Raw genomic sequence first — 24,668 nt, forward strand, 5'->3', positions numbered from 1 at the left:
TAATAAACATCATTACCCTATGTAAACGTAAAAAAAAATAAATAAATAAATTAAAAAAAAAAAAATCTCTGGGACACTATGAAGGCAGCACTAAGAGTAAAGTTTATTGCATTGAGCTCATTCATTAAAAGAAGACAAAGTCAACAAATAAACAACCTAATATTATATCGGAAAGCCCTAGAAAAAGAACAACGAATCAGCACCAAAGCAGTAGAAAACAGGAAATAATTAAAATCAGAGTTGAAATCAATGAAATTGAAACAAAAGAAACAATTCAAAAAAATCAACAAAATGAAAAGTTGGTTCTTTGAAAAAATAAATAAAATTAATAAACTCTTTGCCATGCTAATGAAGAAAAAGAGAGAGGAAACTCAAATTACTAAAGTTTGTGTTGATAAATAAAATATGACAGACACTACTGAAATACAGACAATAATCAAAACTATTTTGAAAATTTATACTCTAATTAAATAAAAAATCTTGAAGACATCAGCAAATTTCTAGAGACATATGACCTACCCAAATTAAATCAGGAGGTCATAGAAAATTTAAATGGATCAATTTCAAGCAATGAACTTGAAGACACCATTAAAAGCTACCAACAAAGAAATTCCCAGGACCAGAAGAATGCTCAACCAGTTCTACCAGATCTTCAAAGAAGAATTAACACCAATCCTTCTCAAATTATTCCACGAAAGAGAAAAGGAGGGAACCCTTCCAAGCTCATTCTATAAAGTAAGTATCACCCTGATTCCAAAACCAGACAAAGACACATCAAGGAAAGAAAACTTCAGACCAATATCCCTGATGAACATAGATGAAAAAATTCTAAATAAAATACTGGCAAATCACATGCAAAAACATATTAAAAAGATAGAGCACCATGATCAATTGGGGTTCATCCCAGGGATGCAAGGCTGGTTCAGCAAATGGAAATCAATAAATGTAATTCATCACATCAACAGACTTAAAGATAAAAATCATACCATTATCTCAATAGATGCAGAAAAAGCACTTAACATCCATTCATGTTCAAAACACTAGAAAAACTAGGGATAGTGGGAACATACCTCAACATTGCAAAAGCTATATATGCTAAACTCAAGGCCAACATCATTGTAAATGGAGAAAAACTGGAAGCATTCCCTCTAAAAACTGGAACAAGACAGGAATGCCCTCTTTCTCCAATTCTATTCAACATAGTCCTTGAAACCCTAGCCAGAGCATTTAGACAGATGAAAGAAATGAAAGGGATATGAATTGGAAGAGCTCAAACTATCCTATTTGCCATCAACATGATTCTATATTTAGAAAACCCAAAAAATTCCACCAGAAAACTTCTAGAACTCATAAATGCATTCAGCAAAGCAGCAGGATATAAAATCAATACTCATAAATCAATTGCATACTTATACTTCAGTGATGCATCAACTGAAAAAGAAATTAGAAAAACTATCCCATTCACAATAGTTTCAAAAAAAAAAAATTTAGGAATCAATGTAACAAAAGAGGTGAAAGAACTCTACAATGAAAACTACAGAACACTAAAGAAAGAAATTGAAAACACCTTAGAAGATGGAAAGACCTCCCATGTTCTCGGATAGGCAAAATTAATATTGTCAAAATGGCCATACTACCAAAGCAACATTCAGATTCAATGCAATCCCCATCAAAATACCAATGGCTTTCTTCGTAGAATAAGAAAAAGCAGTCATGAAATTCATCTGGAAAAATAAAAGGTTCAGAATAGCCAAAGAAATCCTTAGCGAGAAAAGTGAAGCAGGAGGCATCACAATACCAGATCTTAAATTATACTACAGAGATATAGTAAGAAAACTGGCATGATATTGGTACCAAAACAAACATGAAGACCAATGGTACAGAATAGAATATAAAGAGAGAAATACAGTTATCTCATACTGGACAAAGGTACCAAAAACATACATTGGAGAAAAGATAGCTTCTTCAACAAATGGTGATGGGAAAACTGGAAATCCATATATAGCAATATGAAATTAAACCCCTGTCTCTCACTCTGTACAAAATCAACTCGAAGTGGATCAAGAACCTAGGCATTAGACCACAGACCCTATGTGTACTAGAAGGAAAAGTAGGCCCAAATCTCTATCATGTCAGCTTAGGAACCAATTTCCTCAACAAGACCCCTAAGCACAAGAAATAAAATCAAGAATTAAAAAATGGATGGTATCAAACCAAAAAGTTTCTTCATAGCAAAGTGAACAATCAAGAATGTGAAGAGAGAGCCTATAGAATGGGAGAAATCTTTGCCATCTGCACCTTAGCTAGAGCATTAATCTCCTGGCTATATAAAGTACTCAAAAAACAACATCAAAAACAAACAACCCAATCAATAAATGGGCAAAGGAACTAAACAGAAATTTCACAGAAGAAATATGATCAGTCAACAAATATATGAAAAAATGTTCAATTTCTCTAGCAATTAGAGAAATGCAAATGAAAACTACATTGAGATTCCATCTCACTCCAGTCAAAATGGCCATTACCAAGAATACAAACAACAGGGCTGCAGTTGTGGCTCAGAGGTAGAGCACTTGCCTAGCACAGATGAGACACTGGGTTCGATCCTCAGCACTACACGAAAAAATTAAATAACATAAAGATTAAAAAAAAAGGCTGGAGATGTGGTCAGTGGTTAAATGCCCCTGGGTTCAATTCCTGGTACCAAAAAAAAAAAAAAAAAAAAAAGAAGAAGAAGAAGAAGAATACAAATAACGATAAATGTTGGCAAAGATGTGGGGAAAAAGGTACACTCATACATTGCTGGTGGAGTTGCAAATTGGTGCAACCAACCTGGAATGCAGTATGGAGATTCCTCAGGAAACTTGGAATGGAACCACCATTTAAACCAGTTATCCCACTCCTTGGTCTATACCCAGAGGACTTAAAATCAGCATGCTATAGTGAAGCAGCCATATCAATGTCTATAGCAGCTCAAATCACAATAGCAAAGCTATGGAACCAACCTATGTGCCCTCAACAGATGAATGGATAAAGAAAAGGTGGTATCTATACACAGCCATAAAGAATGAAATCATGGCATTTGCTGCTAAATAGATGGAACTGGAGACTTTCATGCTAAGTGAAATAAGCCAATCCCAAAAAACCAAAGGCTGAATGTTCTCTCTGATATGCTGATGCTAACACACAATGCAGGGGGGTTAGGCAAGAATAGAAGTCCACTGGATTAGACAAAGGGGAATGAAAGGAAGGGAGCAGGGATAGGAATAGGAAAGACAGTAGAATGGATGGTCATAACTTTCCAATGTTCAAATATGAATACATAACCAGTAAAATTCCACATCCTATACAACTATAAGAATGGGAAGTTATACTCCACATATGTATAATGTATCAAAATACACTCTACTGTCATTTATAACTAAAAAAGAACAAATAAGAAAAAAAACTCAGAATAAGCAATAAATAATAAAAAATAAACAAATGAAAGGCTTCGTTCCAGGTCATGTTTTCTGTGAAACCTTCCATAACATCTCCTTACTACCCCTGGCTGCCAAATATACACATAAAACATTGAATTATTCTCTCTTCTGTACTCTTCCATGATTATCTATCTCTGACCAAACTATGAGCTCTTGGAAATCACAGCCCATGTTGTGTTCGATCTACACCATGTTGGAACTGTATCTGACAAAGACTGAATTCTGAGCTGATCTTCTTAAATGAATCATGCTGAGTCTTGAAGCTTGGATAGGACTCAGGAAGCAGAGAGGAGTAAATTTTCTCTGGAGAGAGGAAGGGTGTGAGAAAAGGTGAGAAGGCAAGAATGTACATTTTGTATTTACCAAGAATATTTCATTTGTTTGGTCAGAACTGAGAATTTGCATAGGTAAAAATGTCTAAGACACGATAGATTCTTAAGAAAAACCTGATGAATGAATGAGATTCGAAAGGCAAGTTTCACATTGGAAAGGACCTTGACTACTGAATTGAGAAATCTGAATATTAGCTAGTTCTTAACATCCACATCTGTTCCAAATGGTGGAAAGAAAGGGATGTTCTTGGGCAAGTCTCTTATACATTTTTCTCACTGAATAACCAGGAAAGATAGAGACAAGTGGGAGTCTAAAAGTGACCTGTTTCCAAATTGAGGGAGGAAACACTCCATACTGGAATTTTAAGATATCCAACATCCCTCAGACTAAAGGGTGTCACAGAATATTGACTGAAAGAATAAATAAATACATTTATTTTATACAAGTCATGCTTGTATTTGAGAATAGTGTCTGAAATTATTTCAGTCAATATTACTACATTTTTGAAGTTTATGAAGCATTTATTTATTAAATAATATGCTCTAAGACTCTTTTAGGGCCTTAGATTACAAAAGTCCTTTTGATGCCATATCTGAAGTGTTAGACTAAACCCTTTTATGTATTTATTTCAAATTAATTATTTTTGTGGTGTTGGGGATTGAACCCATGCTCTTGCACATGTGAGAAAGCACTCTACCACTAAACTGTACTTCCAATTCTTTTTATTTTGAGAAAGGATCTCACTAAATTGCTTAGACTGACCTTGAAATTTTGATTCTCTTGCCTCGATCTCCCAAGTGGCTGGAATTATAGGTGAACACCACTGTACCAGGCTTGTTTTTATTTTTTGGTGCAGGAGATCCAACCCAGGGCCTTGTGCATGCTAAGCACATACTCTCCCACTGAACTATACTAAACCCTTTTAAATAACTTTAACCAGATTAAGCTGTCCCTGGTAGGTAGTTTTCATATTTATTTGGTATTTGTTTTCTGTTTTCTTCCAGATAAGTTTGTGGCAACTGACAACTTAAGTAATGCAAAATAATTTGATTATGACAACTGAGAAAAAGAAAAATGTGTTGCGTTTTGAGGTTATCATTTCCTTGACCATCATAAACAGGCCAGCATCTATTTCATCTTCATTCATAATGACATAAACCAAAATGATAATGGAATGACAGTGAAGGATATGAGTCTCTGGCTGTTCTGTGACACAATTTGTTAGTTTTAGGCTTTGGTTCTTTTACATTTTCAGTCAAACTCTAAAAAATTTTCAGCTGAGAGGAAATGCAAATATCAGGTAGAATTTAAAAAATCATTCTGGGCCCAATTACAATGCAGCATTAACTTATTCCAGAATGTTCAGTATTACTGAGAAGATGCCTTTGGTGATGGTCAAAGTGACTTGTAGTTTACAAAGCATGTGGGCATGCTTTTTGAAGAAAGTAGACAAGATAATTTGAGCTGTCGTTTCAGGTAATAAAATAGAATCAAGTGATAAATCATTTGAGCTGTATGTATAAATGGACTGTGACACAGCTAAATTAGTCACAACTGCCCACTGTAGGCCAACTTCATGATAGATAAAGGGCTATAAATCAGTTAGTAAAACTCCTTTACAGCCAGCCCTGATCTGTTTGTAAGCACGAACACAATTCTATGGTTACAATCAACAAAGAAGTATCCCATCAGCCCACCAAGCTCAGCCAAACTCATATCTCACTGCAGTTTTATAGAGGTTAGCATATCGCATGAGCCAAATATTGTTCTCCAACTTAAAATATGGTACTGCTAGGAGAAAGTGTAAGTCCTGTTCTTCAGTGCTAATGAAACAGAAGCATTCATAGATATTGTGTTTAGTGTGAACTGATAATTGAAGTATAGATAAATATGTTATAATAGAACTTTTTTTTTAATGGTACTGAGGATTGAATCCAGGGGTGCTTAACCACTAAGCCACATCCCCAGCCCTTCTTATTTTTTTATTTGTGACAGGGCCTCACTAAGTTAATGAGGTTGGTCTTGAACTGTGATCTTCCTGCCTCAGTCTCCAGGTCTCTGGGATTACAGGGATGCACCTCCGCACCTGTTTTGTTTTGTTTTAATATTTTTTAGATGTTGATGGTTCTTTATTTTATTCATTTATTTATATGTGGTGCTGAGAATTGAACCCAGTGCCTCACACATGCTAGGCAAGCGCTCTACCACTGAGCTGCAGCCCCAGGCCCTGCACCTGGTTTTAATAGAACATTTTTAAAAGCCAAGAAAGATAAGTATTAGGCATTTGAAAATATATAACTATGAACTAGGAAGAGAGAAATGGGGGGCGGGTTCTGAAGATTCTGCTGGGGGTGTGTCCTCAGCGCGGCTAGCTACCATTCCCATGGAAACCAGAGCCTGGGTTCTTGGGGATTGTGACTACCAAGATGGAAAAGTAGAAAGTGGTGACCAGTAACTGGTCCTCTTTCTTCCCAGACTCTTACCCGAGACTTCACAGAGCGACTACTTTCCTTAAAGTCCCTCGTGAAGGTGGTGCGTTGAACCCGATACAAAGAGACCACTGACCCGCCGTCTTGATGGCCACATCTTCGTGTCCCCTTCCATCTCAGGCTGTCCCACAGTCCTCTGTCCATGACCTGTCCCGAATAACCAGCAGCCTTTACATCAGTAACGGTGTAGCTGCCAACAACAAACTCGTGCTGGCCAGCAATCACATCACCACGGTCATCAATGCCTCAGTAGAGGTGGTAAACACATTCTTCGAGAACATTCAATACATACAGGTACCGGTGGCGGATGTTCCCACCTCACACCTCTATGACTTTTTTGACCCTATTGCTGATCACATCCACAGCGTGGAAATGAAGCAGGGCCGCACGCTGCTCCACTGCGCTGCAGGAGTGAGCCGTTCAGCTGCCCTCTGCCTCGCTTATCTCATGAAATACCATGCTATGTCCCTGCTGGATGCCCACACGTGGACCAAGTCTTGCCGACCCGTCATTCGGCCCAACAACGGCTTTTGGGAACAACTTATCCATTATGAATTCAAGTTGTTTAGTAAGAACACTGTACGCATGATTGACTCCCCAATGGGAATGATCCCTGACGTCTATGAGAAGGAGGTTCAATTGATGATGACGCTGTGAGCCATTCCAGCCAGCCCCTGACATCTGTACTAGACCCTACATCCGAACTGAACATGAACTTATGCCTTTGGATGGTAAAGAAAATTGGCGGAAACCTTGTAGATGGGCAAGAAAAAGGGAGGGGAGTTGAAGTTTTTAATGTAGTAATTTTTATCTTCAAAGAATAAAAAGCATTTGATATAAGATACTGAAATGTTTCCTATTTTGTAAGGAGCAGGTCAGGCTGTGGGGGTGTAGCAGGCATAGGGTAGGACAGGTGATGCCCAGCGTAGATGGACCTGCCAGTAGCACCTTTTGCAAGTGGCAGACCAGAAATCCTGAGCCTTGCCACAAGCTGAGTAACCCAGGAATGAGTCCCCCACCCATACCAAGCCAGTGTACTTCTCCTGGTGAGTGCAAACCTACTGTATAAATGGCCTTGAAGGCTTCAAGCTGGGCTCCAGAAAACATAGGGTATCCTCAGGCCATCCCTACCACCTTCAACCACAGTGGCCCAACCCTGCTTATCTATATCTTATTTATTATGTATTTATTTGTTTGTTTTGTTGCAATACTGGGGACCGAACCCAGAGTCTTGCACATATTAGGCAAGTACTCTACTGAGCTACATCCTTAGTAACCAACACCCTCCACCCCACCCACCCCTGTAAGTTTGTTTTTATTTTTTTTTTTATTTTTTTTTTTTTTTGCGGTGCTGGGGATTGAACCCAGGGCCCCATGCTTGCAAGGCAAGCACTCTACCCACAGAGCTATATCCCCAGCCCCTTGTTTCTGTTTTTTGAGACAGCGTATTGGTTGCTACATTGCTAAGGCTGACCTGATACTTGTGATCTTTCTGCCTCAGCCTCCAGAGTAGCTGGGATTATAGACATATACTACCATACCCAGCTAAACCATTCCACTCTATAAAGTTGAAATCACTTTTTTGAGTGCTGACAAAGTCTCAAGATGTCCTCAGTGAGCCCCTCATAAACTTTTGTGAAAAGAGACATTAATTCTGTTCCTAGGGCTCGTGCTGAATGGTCCTGACAATAGACTTCAGGGGTTCCTCTCATGGACCTTGGATTGGAAGGCTGGATCTACTGGACATGACCTAGCCCTGTCACCTCTAAAATCTCCTGCCATTGTGAGCTGGGGCCTCTCTGAGCCTCCGTTTCCTGTCAAAAGCAACCACAGCCCTTCTCTGAAGTAGTTGTTGTGAGGGTACCTGACACATGAATGGTTTCACACTCAGAATAAAGGACGAACATAACTCTTTAGCTCCTTTGGTTGGGGTCAACACATTCATCTGTAAATAGCATTTCTCCCTCTTGTGCACAGCCTTTTTTTTTTTTTTTCCCAAAATGCTCTTCTAAATAATCATTCAGTGTATAAAAACAAATGATTTAAGGTCCTTTCAGACACTACCTCTGAGGAGACCTAGATTCAGAGCCTTTTCAGAGTTTTTTTGTGTGTTTAGACCCCTACTCTCCCACTCCATGCTTTATTTAAAATCTAGAGTAAGCACCCTAGTCTTGCTAACCACCAGGATCCATGTGGGGGTGCTTGCCAAAGGGTTGAATGAGTGAATCCCACAAGTAGGCCCTGGAATACAAGGATTGTTCAAACTCCCCAAATGCCTAGGGCTCTGACTTGGGTCCAGTTATTCTAATCCAGAGGTTTTTAGGGGGGGGGGGACAAAAAGCACAATCACTCAGGAAGAAGCAGACCCCCTGTGAAGTTCAAAAACGCTTTCTCTTCAAACCCATCCCCACACCTACACCCCCACAAAGGAAGTGGGGTGGGTAGGGAATAAAAATTGCTGCTCTAAATAGATCCTCTTCTTTCCTAGGTGGAAAAACAGGCCCACAGAACAAAAGAGTTGATGTGGCAAAGCACCTGCAAAGTAACCTTTCTGACAGAAACCAAGATGAGAAATTTCTTTAAAAGTATTTTTAAGGGCTGGGGAGATAGCTCAGTTGGTAGAGTGCTTTGCCTTGCAAGCACAAGGCCTTGGGTTCAAATCCCCAGCACAACAAGAAAAAAAAAAAAAAGTATTTTTAAAAGCATTTGAGTACATACATGTGGGAGGGTGTTTCCATTTTTTTTTTTTTAATATCTAAATTAACACACCATAAAATGAACTCGTCATACAGTTTAATGAGTTTTAACACATGTAGATTCAGGTAACTACTACCACAATCAGGATACAGAGCAGCTCCATAACACCCAAGATTTCCCTCATCCTTCCCCTTTATACTCAAACAAACCCCAACCTCTGGTAAACACTAATCCGTTTTCCTTCATTATAGATTTGCCTTTAACAGAATGTCACATGGAATTATACAAGATGTAATTTCTGGAGACTGACTTCTTTTGCTCAGAATGTCTTTGAGATTTACCCATGTTGCATTTCGTTGTATGGTTGTGCCACAATTTGTTTTCCATCCACTGTTGAAGGATATTAGGGTTTATATTAGTTTCACAGGAGATGCCATAACAAAATACCAAAATCTGAGTGGCTTAAAACAATAGCAATTCATTTTCTCATAGTTCTGGAGTCAAGAAGTCCTAAATCAAGGAGTTGACAGGGTCATACACCCTTTGGAAACTATAAAGAGACTCCCTTTGGCTCTTCCTAGCATCTGGTGGTGCTGGGCAATCCTTGGCATTTCTTGACTTGTAGATGTATCACTCCAGTCTCTGTCTCAGTGATCACATCTTTTCTAGTGTGTCTTCACATCCATCTTCCATCTGTGCATTTCGGTCGCCAAATTTTCCTCTTCTTATAAGGACACCAATCGGATTGGGGGCCCACTCTAGTATGACCTTATCAAAACTTTACATCTGCAGTGAACCTATTTCCAAACGAGGTCATATTCTTAGGTTATGAACTTGAACATATTTCAGGGGAGCTGGAAAGATACAATACAACCTATAACAGGGTTGTTCCCAACTTGGGGCAATTATACATAAGGTACTATAACACACACAAAGAAGAAGAGGATCATGCCATCTGGAAAAAAAAAATCATAGCTGTTAGAACATGAATTACAGCGAAAAAATAATAATAATAATAACTACCATTTCTTAGGAAGCAATTATATGTCAACCACGGTACTGAACACTTTGCAGTGGTTAATCCTTACAGTAGCCTTCAAGGTAGTCATTATTCGCAATGTATTGATAATGGTTAAGGAATTTGCCTAAGGCAGAACACAGGTCAGGAGCAAAGAGGTGACATTCAGACTGAGTTCTGTTTTCCAGTTCTTCTGAGACAAATGTAAGTAGATTGAAAAAGGATATTGAGTCACCTGCTTGTTTCCTGAACAGTGTGATTACAAATCACCAGGGGAGTTCTTATTATATGGATACCTGGGCCTCATCACTACAGATTGAGACTCTTTAGATCCAAGAAGCTGAACGTTTAGCAAGCATCAAGTCTGAGAAACAATCAAGCAGTTGTTAACAATAGGTATTCCATATCATCTTTGTCCTTCTTTTGTGAGTCTTCTGTTCATGACCTTAGGCATTCTTTTCTATCAGAGTGTAAATCTTTTTTTTTTTTCTTTTCAGTTCTGATAACTGAAATGCAAGATAATTTCTTGTCAAAAATGTTGCATATAGGACTGGGGATGTAGCTCAGTGGTAGAACACTTGCCTAGCATGCATGAGGCTCCAAGTTCAATCCCTAGCACTGCAGCAAAAATAAATAAAAATGTTGCATAAATTTTTTTCCCAGTTTATCCTGTATATCATATCACTTTTTTTTTTTATCATGCTTGCTTGAGATTCAAAAGTTTTGTTTGTTTGTTTTTGTTTTTTGTTTTTTGTTGCTTTTTAGTGCCAGGGATTGAACCCAGGGGTACTTAACCACTGAGCCACATCTCCAGTCTTTTTTATTTTTTATTTTGAGACAGGGTCTCACTAAGCTACTTAGGGCCTCAATAAGTTGCTGAGGTTGGCCTTGAAGTTGTGATCCTCCTACCTCAACCTCCTGAGGCACTGGGATTACAGGCATGCATCACCAAACCCAGCCCAAAGGTTTTAAAATTTGTGTGTAGCTGAATATGTAAGCCTTTAAATGAATGAATAATATATTAAATGTTTTCTCCATTGCATAATTATAAAAACGTTAATTATTATTTTCTACTAATTTATGCTTTTTTCACTTTTAAAACTTTTCCCTAATTTTTTCACTTAAAAATGATCATTCAGAAAATTGAAATAGTACAATGAACACTAGTATTCGCTCCACTTATGTGAGTCAATAGTTCACTTTTATCACTTTTGTTTTCTTTACTCATTGTAAATTTTTTTGTGATCTATTTGATTAAGTTACAGATATCATGACACTTCACCCTCGAATATTTTAAAATACATCACCTAAACATAAGGACATTGTACATATAATATCAAAATGTAAGCCAATGAATTACTAACAATTCCCTAATTTGATTCATATTTAAATTTTCCCACTCATGCCTCAAATGTCTTTTATGACTATTTTTCTTTCCCAAAGAATATCCAACCAGGTTCACAGACTGCACTCGTTTTTGTGTTTCTTTTCATCTAGAACAGTGCCTCTACTCTTTTTTCTCCCTGACATTGTCTTTTTTTTCATATTTTTTTAGTTGTAGATGGACACAATATCTTTATTTATTTATTTTTATGTGGTACTGAGGATTGAATCCAGTGCCTCACATGTGCAAGGCAAGCGCTCTACCACGGAGCTACAGCCGTGTGACATTGTCGTTTTGATGAGTTCAGAAAAATTTTATGTTATAGTATCCAATAATCTGGACTTGCCCTCATGCTGTTGTTTAATTTGGACCTGTATCACTTTTATTTTCTTTAAACTGAAGTTAGGTTCAGAGGTTTGATTACATTTGGGTTGAGAATTTTTTGCTAGAATAAATCACATTACATTGTATCAGGAAGTATAGGTGTCTATTTGTCCCATTAGCAGTGATGCTGACTTTGATCATTTAGTTAAGATGGCAACCACCAAATACCCGCCTTTAAATTTACTAAGTAATCTTTGGGATGATACTTTAACAACATGAATATCCTGTTATTATCATCCAATGGTATTAGCATACATTAATGGCTCCTGCCTTAATTAATTATTATACTGGACAATATCTAAGTCTTAAATACATCCTAAACTAATTTTGGTATATGATTTAAGTTGGAATTATTTAATTTTTAAAAAATAATTTTGAGATGTTACAACAATGCCATAAATATTTGTGTCTGCTTTTGTCCCTTCTGTTTCACTCATTGCCAGTACCACATTCCTTAAAATTAGTGCACTTCTGCCAGGCATGGTGGCTCACGCCAGTGATCTCTGCGGCTCAGGAGGCTGAGGCAGGAGGATCACAAGTTTGAGGTCAACCTAGGCAACATAGGGAGACCCTATCTCAAAATAAAAAATAAAAAGGGCTGGGGATGTAGCTTACTGGGAGAACTCCCCTGGGTTCAATCCCCAGTACCACAAAAAAGAAAGAAAAAAAATGACTTAACATTTAAAAAAATAAGTTACCCAGAAATTCTAAAATTTGATCAGTTTAGCCTTAACCATACTTTTGGAGTTTGTATTTCTTAATTCCAAAGGTTCATAATGTTAGAAAATTGTAACTTAGTGTATTAAAATGCTTACACGCTTTATAATTCGATTTTTAAAAATAACCTGCTAAGACATTTAGTATCATATCTATTATTATTAAAAAGAAATACATGTGACATCATCTGATTATCTACTTTCATCTACCCTGTCTCTGAGCTAGAGTACCTATGGACACTTGAGATGCCATTTCCAGGCACCTTAGTATCTCCTTCCCATATACTTTCACCATTTCCCTATTAATGATACATATGAAGATGGGAAGGTGACCTCTTGGATTGCCTTTTGAAAATTTCCTAATAAGGAGGGAAAAGGCAGTGAAAACATGATTTTTTTTTTTTTTTTTTTTTTGGGTGCTAGGGATCGAACTCAGGGCCTTGTGCTTACAAGGCAAGCACTCTACCAACTGAGCTATCTCCCCAGCCCCGAAAACACGAATTTTATGGCAACTTTTTGATGCTTGGGCCAGACTCCCTACCAGGTCCTCTCCATTTGGATAGATGGATCAAGACCTCTACCACATAGTTGTATTCACAAAATATATTTAATAAGACTTAAGCACATTAAATCTGAATTTGGATTTAACCTCTTTCCTCAATAGCATCTAGATGGTGAGGGAATAAAAAGAGCATTGGACTTGACCAAGAAGGCCTCTGTGATTAATTTGGTTGAACTCTGAAGGCTCCAAGTTTAGGCAGGACTGATGCCTTTGCTGGGAACAGTGAGGGTTTGCATTCATTTCTCAGTTTATTGCACCGGAGTCAATGAATATAACATGCATAATTTTTGCTTTACAAAATTGAGATTTCCTAGTCAATAAATAGTCTCTTGAACAGTAAATCAGATGTATTATCTATAGGTAGGATTGTAAGTTTAGATGAGTTTTGTCTTATTTTATTATTTAAACACTTTTAATGTTTGAGCAGGTAATACGCTCATGATCCAACCTTCCAAGGGCATATAGGGGTATCTAAAGTGAAAATTCTCACCTTTGTCCTGTACTTCACAATTGTTCTCTACTTTATTTCTTTTTGTTTAGTAATATATGTTACAGACCATGCTAAGTCAGTAAAAGAGAACAACATCATTTTTAAAATAACTGTATAGTATTTCATTGTATATAAGTACAATTCATCTAACCTGTCCCTTATTGATGGACATTTATGTTGCTGATAAAATTTTGTTACTACAAATAATACTGTAATACATAAACTTGTTTATGTATGTAAATTATTTTATATGTGTGCAAATTTATCCATAAGACATTGGAAATGGAAATAATGGCCTAATTTCATAATTTAAAATCTTAATAAACATTGCCAGATTATTTCCTATGGATGCTATTGAATCCTATTATCAGGGTTGGGAGTGTGGCTCAGTGGTAGAGTGCTTGCCTAACTTGAACAAGACCCTGGGTTTGATCCCCAGCATCATACAAAAGAAAGAAAGAAACAAAGAAAGAGAAAGAGAGAGAGAGAGACAGAGAGAGAGAGAGACGGAGGGAGGGAGGGAGGGAGGAAGGAAGGAAGGAAGGAAGGAAGGAAGGAAGGAAGGAAGGAAGGAAGGAAGGGAAGGAAGGAAAGAAAAGAAAAGAAAAAAGATTGCCTGGCATGGTGGTACATACCTGTAATCCCAGTTACTCATAAGGTTGAGGCAGGAGAATGGAAAGTTCCAGACTTGCCTGGGCAATTTATCAAGACCTTGTCTCAATTTAAAGGAGCTCAGTGGTAGAGCACTTGCCTAGCATACATAAAGCCCTGGGTTCCATCCCCAGCACTGCACAAAAACAAAAACAAAAGCCTACCAGCAGTGTATGAAATCCCTGTTTCTCCACAGACAGAACAGCACAGTAAAATATTACACTTTGCATCTTTGTCATTCTGACCAGTGAAAAAGTGATCTCAGTTTACTTAAAATTTGCATGTCTGTTATTATGAGTGGGGTGCTAGAATCTTTTTATTCTTTTAAGAATCATTTGTGCTTTTCTTTCTATAAACTGGCCATTCATATTAATATTTTATTAGATTGCTAGTTTTTTAAAATTGATTTTTAAGAACTCTATTAGAGAAATGTAGAATTTTGTCTGTGATAGGAATTTCAGAGCCTTTTGTGGTTCATATAAATGTGGTGATTGGGTTTGCCTATCACTGTGTGAGCTATGTCTCCCTTAAACTTGTTACAATGTTGGGATATTACTCCTCTGGCATGAAAAAAAAAAAAAGATTTTCAAATATTTCCAATTTTTCGTTGTTGTTTTTTTGGTTTTGCTTAGAGTGATTTTGCCAGGCAGATATTATTTATTTGTCTTGGGTAAAATTTATGAGACTCTTTTTTTTATATGGCTTTAGGGTTTTGTGTCATTCTCAGAAAAGCTTTTCACATTCTAGGATGATAGTAAGAAAGTATCCTTGGTTCTTCAAGTATTTTGATGGTTTCAGTTTTAACATTAAATTATCTGAACCATCTGGAATATATCTTGGTACAAAGTGTGAGGCATGGGTCCAACGTTACTTTTTGTTGTTGTTGTTTTCACAATGCTACCGCCATTCTCATCTATTTGTATGATTTAAAATGTAAGTTAATATGTTATTTTCATATATAGTTATATATAATTCATGATATATATACATTCCTAATAGTACTCACATTTTCTGCATTTATATTTATTTTTTGGTGTGCTTGCTGTGTCCAAGACTAGAAGGTGTGGTAGTCTTATATTACTTTGTCTTATCTCTGTCAATTTCCTCCTATATTTCTGTGATGATGATTTTTTTTTTCCAGTTCTGGGAATTAAACCCAGGGCCTCACACATGGTAGGTAGGTGCCCTATCACTGAACTACCTCCCTAGTCTGTGTGATGATTAATTTTATGTATCAACTTGGCTAGGCTACACAGTACCCATTTGTTTGGTCAAATCTAATCTAGATGTTGCTGTGAAGGTATTTGTGGATGTGATTAATATTTATAATCAGTTAACTTTAAGAAGATTACCCTCCATATTGTGGGTGGACCTCATCCAATCAGTTGAAGACCTGAAGAACAAAGACTAAGAGAAGCAATTCTGCCTTGAGACTGCAACAAAGAAACACTCCCTGAGTTTCCAGCCTGCTGGCCTGCCCTGAAGATTTTCGACTGGAAGATTGCAATATCAACTTTTATCAGAGTTTCCAGCACGTTGGCCCACACTGCGGATTTTAGACTTATCAGTCCCCATAATGGCATAAGCCAAATTCCTTAAAATCTCTACGTGTGTGTATATGTGTGTGTGTCGGGTGGTGTTCATGTGCATGTATTCACATGCATGCATGTGTGTGGTTGGTATTGTTTTTCTGGTCCTATGGTTTGAACATGGATAGTGTCCCCCTTAAGTTTTCTTTAAGTCAGGCATGGTGGTTCATGTGTTAAAAGCCCAAGGTAGCACTGTTGGGGAGTGTAGGAGGTAGGGCCTCTTGAGAAGTCCTTAGGTCATTGGGGCCATTTTCTCAAATGGGATTGTGGGACCCTGGTCTTGTTCTCTTTCTGTCAGCTTCCTGGCTCATGATATGAGTGGTTTGCTCTCCCAAGAATTCCCACCATGATATGCCACCCTCGTGAGAGGCCCAAATCTAGCCACCAGATCTTGAATTTGAACCTCCCAAAGTGTAAGTTAAGCAAACCTTCTTTTCTTCATAGTAGCCTTTCTCAGGTATTTTTGTCATAGTTATGTGAACCTGAATAATACATCTGGAGAATGCTGACTAATACAATTTCTAATGGCTTTTCTTTGTACATTCAGATGGTATAATAGTCTGGCATTGAACTTCAACACAATGAGTATTTTATTTGTGCCCTTTTACTAACACAAATCTATCTTTGTCTGATTAGTGCTTTTTGTCTTGATCATCTAATATTGCCAACTCCTCCACCCCCTTTTGTGCTCTTCATTTATCTATTACTCTTTGTCTACATTTTAGTTTGTAACTCTTTTTTAAATTGGTATGTCTCATTTAATGAGATTATATTTAAATTTCTTTTACTCAACCAAGTCTTTTAATAGAGGATTTATATTTTTTGTTAGTTTTGAAGTCTTTGGTTTTATGTCATTTTGTCCTGTAACTTATATATTAACATTTCTCTGCCATTTTCTTTATATCCAGTTTCTTGTTTATCTGCTCATTGTTTTAGAAAAGTATTTCATTCTCTTAGTTGAAAGGGATTCACTGGAAGAAGAGAAAACTTGCACATTTTACTTCATACACCTATTTCCTAAATTGATCTAGTAAATATATTACCTGGTAAATACCTCTAGATTTTTTTTTTTTTTTTTTTTGCGGTGCAGGGGATCAAACCCAGGGCCTTGTGCTTGACAGGCAAGCACTCTACCAACTGAGCTATCTCCCCAGCCCCAATGCCTCTAGATTTTTAAAAAATTTTGTTTAAGCCAGGCATGGTGGTGCATGCCTATAGTCCCAACTATTCAGGAGGCTAAGGTAGAAGTACCACTTGAGTACGTGAGTTTGAGACCAGCCTGGGCAATATAGTGAGATCCCATTAAAAAGAAAGAAAGAAAAGAACAGAGAAGAGAAGAGAAGAGAAGAGAAGAGAAGAGAAAAGAAAGGAAAAAAAATATTCAGACCCGGAGTGGTGACACATGCCTGTAATACCAGATGCTCCAGAGTCTGAGACAGGAGGATTTTGAGTTCAAAGTCAGCCTCAGCAACTTAACGAAGCTGTCTCTAAATAAAAATTTAAAACAGGGCTGGGGATGTGGCTCAGCAGTTAGGTGCCCCTAGGTTCAATCCCTAGTACCACAAAAAAAAAAAAAAAAGAAAAGAAAAAGAAAAAAATTCAGTGGGGCACTTTGGACCTCACCTATAATTCCATCAACCCAGGGAAGGCCAAGGGAGGAGGATCTCAAGTTCCATACCAGGTTTAGCAACTTGTCAAGACCCTGTCTCAAAATAAAAATTAAAAAAGGGGTAGGGTTATGACTCAGTATAGATGACCTCTGGGTTCAATTCCCAGTAAAACACACACACACACATATACACACACACACACACACACACATACACTCAAAGTTTTCTTTAAATTAATCTTTGTCTAATTGATGAGTCTAGGGTGAAATGGTGTGTATGTGTGTGTGTGTGTGTGTGTGTGTGTGTGTGTGTATACATATATATATTATTGTTATTAGCATTATTGCTACTGGGGATTGAACCCAGGAGCACTTAACCACTGAGCCACATCCCCAGCCCTTTTTTGTATTTTTTTATTTAGAGATAAGGTTTTGCTGAGTTGCTAAGTGCTTCGATAACTTCCTGAGACTGGCTTTGAACTCACAATCCTCCTGCCTCAGTCTCCTGAGTTGCTGGGATTACAGGTGGGCACCACCCCGCCCAGCCTTATTTGTTTCCTTATTTGTTTATTTTTATTTAGAGACAGGGTCTCACTAAGTTGCTTAGGGCCTTGCCAAGTTGCTGAGGCTGACTTTGAACTTGTGAAATGGTATATTCTGAATCATGCTTTGGAGATAAAGAATTTAGCGCACTTTACTTCATTTCTAATTCCCTGTAAATATTAACTGGGGTTTTAGATTCAGATACTTCTATTACTATTTCAAAAATTTTAAGCTGAATTTGAGAAAAAAAATGTGGATTCAGTTTTGTTTGTTTTGGTGCTGGGGATTGATCCCAGGGTAAGCATACGCTACCACTAAGCTACACCCCCAGTCCCAGATATAATTATATGTTTTATAATTAGATATGATACAATTATTTAGATGCAATCTTCCTCCTCCTTCTTCTTCCTCCTCCTCTTCTTCTTCTTCCCCTCCTCCTCCTTCTTTCCCCTCCCCCTCCCCCTTCCCTCTTCTCTTCCTCCTCCTCCTCCTCCTCCTCTTCTCTTCCTTCTTCTGATTGAATTCAAGGGCACTTTACCATTGAGCTTCATCCCTAGTCCTTTTTATTTTATTTTAAAAATTTGAAACTGGGTCTGGCTAAGTTGCCGAGGGTCTCACTAAGTTGTCCAGGCTGGCCTCAACTTATAAACCCTCTTGCCTGAGCCTGCCAAGTTTACAGGTGATTCCCAGGTAATTCCTGGGATTACAGGTGAGTTCCACTGCACCCAGCTAGATGCACTTCTATTTTGGCTTCATAATTCTCCCCTCCATGACGTATTCATTCTGGAGCATTTTTTATTTTATCTCTTGGTTGGTTGGAATAGATTGTCAACCAATTTTTCAAGAAGGTGATATCTTTTATTATCCCTTAAATAGCACTGTATTTTTCTGGCATCTTTATACTCTTGACAACTCAGATGTATATTACATTTTGGGGTTATAAATTTTTCTAAAACTCTATATATGAGAAGTCAGAGAGATTGATTTTTGTTTTTACTTGGGTAACCTGATTTTGGATTTTTGCCTGAATAATCATAAAAACTTTAATATTATAGCTTAAAACTTTTGACTTTGCCTAGAACATGGTGGACTCTTTCAATCAATAAGCACTGTTCTTGGGGCTGGGGGTGTAGTTCAGTGGTAGAGTGCTTGTCCAACATGTGTCAGGCCCTGGGTTCCATCCCCAGAACTTCAATAGAGAGATTTTTTTTTTTTTTCTGTTATTTTTATTACTTCTCTTCCATTTGCCTTTGTTCCTCTTTCAGGAATACAAATTATTCATCTGTTAGTTCTCCACTCTTCTTTTTCCATAGCTGTCATCCTTTCTCTCATTGTTTTCATATCTTTCATATTTCATTCAATTTCTTAGCATCAGCTTTGTTCTTAACATCAATTCAAATTTTTGCCATATAAATTTTGATCTTTACTGTCTCCCATGTACACTTCAATTTTGTTCCTGCTGTTTTAGAATACTTGCTAATTTTTCTTACCTGTCCATTTCTCTTTTCATCTCATCTGAAAAATCTGTTGGATTTTCATCTTAGTCCAAACTTTTCCCTCCTGTTTCTTTTTTACAGAATCCTTTAGGTTGCCAAGAGGTTTCTAAAATTTTCTCCTGGTGAAGGAAAGTTCCCATCCTCTCTGATTTTTCTGGATACTGTACTCTCTTCTCTAGTTCTGTGTTGGTTTTTCTCCTTACCCTCAAGTAAGGTAGTTTCTCTAGACTCAATATCTGTCTACAAGGACTAAGCTGGCTACCTTTGGACCTACCATCTGTTTATGGAAGTAGTAATAGACTCACCATCTCAAATCTATAGCTGGAGGGCACATTATTGTACGTGTAGTTTGATTTACCCTTTGTACCTCTTATCTGCTAATGTGATACACAACACAATACAACCCCCAACACAGACTTCTCTCAGACACCTTCAAGTAGTTCAACTTTCCCTAACATTTTGGGTAGAATCTTCTACATAATTTGGAGAAAATTACACGTAAAATGAGAATGAGAGACCCCTTGTTCAAAAATTAAGAATATTAAGACAGTGACAACAGAAAATTAAATCAAGTATGGGTGTCTTATTATAGAGCCTGGGTAACTGACCACACAGGTCTCATGCCCATGAAGCCAGCCTTGGTTATGGGGACTATGTGGGCCTAAATATAAATCTCCCTTTCCTCTTAATCTCTCCCTTATTTACTGCTCACTTGTTTTATCTATCTGCCTAGATAAACCATAGGAAATAGATGGGTGTAAGGGTGTACGGGAGGCAGGGATGGGGATCAATATTCTTGTGAACAGTTTTCAAGGGTGGAGAAACTGTCACCTTTTGTTGGTTTAGGCACCAAGTCTTTGAACTGGGAGACAGATGGTAGGTGATCAAGGGATAGAGCTGTGGACCTTAAATAAGTAGACTCCTACCTTTTTCAGTCAGTTTGAAGAAATTAAGCCAAGGTAAAGCATGACTAGGATTTCTTCAATGCAGCCCTGTAAAGTCACACACCTCTAATTAACATCAATTTCATCTGGATCCAGTCCTCAGGTTGCTTGTCAGTTTTAATCTTTGATGTTGTGAAATCTTACTTGTTGTTGTTGTTGTTGTTTTTCCCCTGTTTTTGAAGGGATATTTGTGAGCCTTTAGACAAGGATGCATTTAGAGGCAAAGAGTAATAAGTCATTTGAACTGGAAGCCCCTAGGGAACCAATTAACTAGGCCAGGGGTTGGCAAACTTACTCTTGTGGGGCCAGATAGTAAATATTTTAGGTTTTGTAGGCCAAGAGGCAAAATCAAGGATATGATGTAGTACTTATATAACAAAAGAGGAAACAAATTTCCATAGATTTTATACTGACAAAACTCAAATTCTAATAGTAATAATTGAGTACAATTTTGGGGGCTAGAATAGAATTCTTTGTTTTTGAATACATTTTAATTGGGGTTCAAAATTAGTGTTCCCTATCATCAGATTAGATTACAAATGTTCAGTTGTTAATGCTGATCCGTAACGAGATTTTATGTGTTCCATTTTTCAAAAAGTCTTTTCACAGAGAAAGACACTGGCAAACATTGAATTAACCCATATATATATTTTAATTGAGTACATTTATCATATGGAAGGCATTTATAGAATTCCAGTAGATTCTTCTCTTGATATTTTCCTGTTAACATGTCGTTACATTGCAGATTAATCGGTTCCAATTATGTTTAGATGAAAACTCCTCAATTGCTCAGTTAAGTGAATTTTGAAATATGGAAATTTCCTTTACATTTACATTAAGGACTGAAAAATGGTGCCTAAAACTGTAGTTTGAACTTGGAAAAGAAATATGCTGCAAATTTATATAAAAATGGACAATTCACTTCTTGTTTTAACTTCTGACAGAATGAAAGTATATAAGGTGACTTAAAATTACTTGTAATGCAGGCAATGTTAATTGTCATCAAAATGACTTTAGTAGAAGTTTTACATACAAGTGATATTTTGCCTTGTAATTGGTAAAATTAAAACACATCAAATCTGTAGCAAAAGCTAATTTCCATAGTCCTTCATTGTTTGATAATAGTGGTTGAACAAAATACTGTTACTGCTAAGACTTCATTCAAACTGCTGTGTAGTAGAGCAAGTCAGGATATTCAATTTCTAGTTCTGACACAGATTCACTGAACTGATGATGGTTAGTCTACAAGAGTGGATGAAGTTACCATTGATACTACTAGTTCAATAGTTCATGGTAGATTCAACTACTACCACAAAGTAACTACCTACAAATAGTCACAGGGTTTAAAAACATTCATACAAATTTTGTCAATATGTTCCACTAAGCATATTTCTACTCCTCATATATTGTTACTGCCATTAGATGTAACACATCTTAGAAGATTCCACTTCATGTTGTAATGAATCAGTATTTTTTTAGTTTCTTTAAAAATAATTTTACCTGGCATTGTTCCATGCAAACTATTCAAAGGGGCTAATTCTTCAGGCCCTTCAAACATGACATTGACTCCTCAAATAAACAACTGAGTGGTATCTGTAATATTTAACTCATGAAGTGCCAAAGGAAACCACTCAAAATTAATTGCCATATCTTTCAATTGAGTATGGATATTGATCACAATGTCTTCAATTCTTCTAGAGTTCACAGAAAGTGCTTTTTGTCCTATTTTTTAGCTGAAAGGCTAATGATCTTAAGTTCATTTTCTCTGGACACATTTCTTTGGCTGTTGCAATCAAACATAATTTAATCAAACAGTTTTCCTTGTTTGGTTAAGAGATGAGCTGCTCAGAAAATTGCTTTGTTTCAATCTCATTTCACTTTTTATTTTTGTGAAAAATTCTGCTGTGACAAAATAGTCTTTTTAAAATTTTCTAATTGTTCTCCCTGTTGCTTTCCTGTTGACTGTGAAGACTGTGATGCATGCTTAGTCTGATAATGTTGACGTGCTTCAGGTTAGGTATTTAGTTGTTTAAAATAGGTTATTCTTCTTATAACTGAATGGGTTTCTTCTGACACTGATGGTATTACACATTGATATTGATATACATTGACACATATTGTATTTTTTTAGTAGGCAATAGTATATTGCATAATAAATGCTTTGCCATCAAATTTGATAATAATCCATACTCTACTGTGGGTTGGGGATGTAGCTCAGTGATAGAGTGTCCCTGGTTTCAATTTCCTGTATTGATTAAAAAGCCTTTGTCATATAATTTAAGTATCTGATTCATCTTAGTATTTGCATCTTTGATTATATTTCCTTATTTAAGATTATCCTGATTTTTGGTGTGAGGAGTGATTTTTGATTGAAACCTGGACATTTGGGGTATTAGGTTGAGACTCTGGATCTTATTTAAATCAGAGCAGGCTTCCTCTGACATTGCTGTGGTTGGGGGTAGGAGCTCTGACTCCTCACATTCAATCTTCATTGACACTGAGTGGAAAAGGAGTGTCTCCTCACTGTTTGGTGGGAATGGGAATTCTGGCTCTCTAACAGGCCTTGAATGACACTACCCTGGCTGGGAGGTATGGAAGTACCTCTTTATTGCTCCCTGCATTGCATTTGGATGATGGCGTTGTTACCACTGATTAGTGGTGAGTCTTGACACCCCACTAGGCCTCCTCTAACACTAACTCAGCAGGGAGTGGGCATAACTCCTCATAACTACTGGGTAGAGATGGAATTTCAGGTTCCCCAGTGCAGTTGTGTGGCGGGGTGAGGTTCAGCCTGGTGAAGGTGTGGGAATTTAGGTTTCTTCTAGAAGCAGAAGTCCTAAAACCATTCTGACAACTTTTTTTTTTTTTTATAATAATGAGTCTTTTATTATTTGTTTATTTTTTTGTAGTACTGGGGATTGAACCAAGGGATACTCTATCACTGAGCTACATACCCCATTAGCTTTACCAGTGATTTACATTCCCAGCCCTTTTTCTTTTTTGAGACAGGGTCTCACTATGTTGTCCAGGTTGGCCTTGAACTTGTGATCTTCCTGCTTTAGCCTACTGAGTTTCTGAGATTATAGGTGTGCATCTCCATGCCTGAATCAGTTAGACAGATAATCTTTATGACATTGGTTAGTATAGTATAGGAAGAACTGGTAAATTTTTTGAACTTATTTTTGATTCTCACGTAAAGGATGAGTACAGTTCTATTTATAAAACTGATAAATCATGACTTTGCTGTGTTACTTTTTATTATCTGTACAGGTTCTATGGCACTAACCCTGGAAATAAACTATATATTCCTACATGCTTCAGGTTAAGTATTTAGTTGTTTAAAATAGGTTATTTTTCTTATAACTGAATGGGTTTCTTCTGACATTGATGGTATTATACATTGATATTGCTACAAATTATGCAACAATTACTCTATAATCTTAGTACGTTTTATATAATTCAACATATTGATTTATGTACATTTATCTATATATGTCATATCAACTTGGTAAATTCAGATTAAACTTTGCTCAGCTCCTAGTGTGTTGTTAGAATTATGAAACAAAAATTAGTACTAAGCGATACAAGATTTATTTTTTTAAAATTATTTTTGGTACTCGGGAGGTTAACACAGGAGTGTTTTACCATTGATTTACATTCCCAGCCCTTTTTGAGACAGGTTCTTCAAAAGTTGCTTAGCGTCTTGCTAAATTGCTGAGGTTGGCTTTGAACTTTCGAACCTCCTGCCTAAGCCTCCCGAGTGGGTGGGATTATAGGTGTGTACCCCTGACAAGGTTTAATTTTAGAATAAGTGAAATGTAGCAATGTTGGGTTTACATGTCTCAAGTATAAAGTGGATTCTGACTGCTTACCTGTTGGAATTATAGGGAGGCTAGGGAGGGAGAAAGAGGAAGTGATTGGTAGATGGCAATCAATAAATTGAGAACCCCATTGTAAAAGCAAGAAAAGATTTCAGAAATTTCAGTCTTCCTATTTTATCAAGTTTTTGTTTTGTTTTGGTGCTGGGGATTGAACCCAGGGCCTCATGTGTACCAAGTACATGTTTTACCACTTAGCTATACCTCTACCTCTATTGAAGTTTTTTAATCCATATTATGCATCTGGCACTTTATCTACCTTATAGCATCTAATCTTTAATGTTGGAAAGTGGCTATATTTTCTTTTCCACAGATGAGTGACTGAAGTTCAAATTAGACTAACTAACTGAAGGCCACCCAGCTATCAAATAATAGTTAGGAGTTGAGACTATCTGTGTGTCAT

General features: G+C 37.1%; 1 protein-coding gene and 1 non-coding gene across 2 annotated transcripts; both read left to right on the forward strand.

The window, feature by feature from the left end:
* The first annotated feature begins 6,391 nt into the window (after positions 1–6,391).
* Positions 6,392–6,961, forward strand: Dusp21 (dual specificity phosphatase 21). The gene has a single exon (XM_047537153.1). The coding sequence runs from the start codon at positions 6,392–6,394 to the stop codon at positions 6,959–6,961; it is 570 nt and encodes a 189-aa protein (XP_047393109.1).
* Positions 6,962–14,667: 7,706 nt separating this feature from the next.
* Positions 14,668–14,772, forward strand: LOC124972772 (small nucleolar RNA U13). Its single transcript, XR_007106548.1, has one exon. It is a non-coding gene; the product is annotated as a small nucleolar RNA U13 (small nucleolar RNA).
* Positions 14,773–24,668: the final 9,896 nt, after the last annotated feature.

This window comes from Sciurus carolinensis, chromosome X (genome assembly GCF_902686445.1).
Source record: "Sciurus carolinensis chromosome X, mSciCar1.2, whole genome shotgun sequence".
NCBI classification, from domain to species: domain Eukaryota; kingdom Metazoa; phylum Chordata; class Mammalia; order Rodentia; family Sciuridae; genus Sciurus; species Sciurus carolinensis.

Bases quoted from the DNA above. Each gene is read 5' to 3' on its own strand.
- Dusp21 (XM_047537153.1), top strand. From the start codon at position 6,392: ATGGCCACATCTTCGTGTCCCCTTCCATCTCAGGCTGTCCCACAGTCC.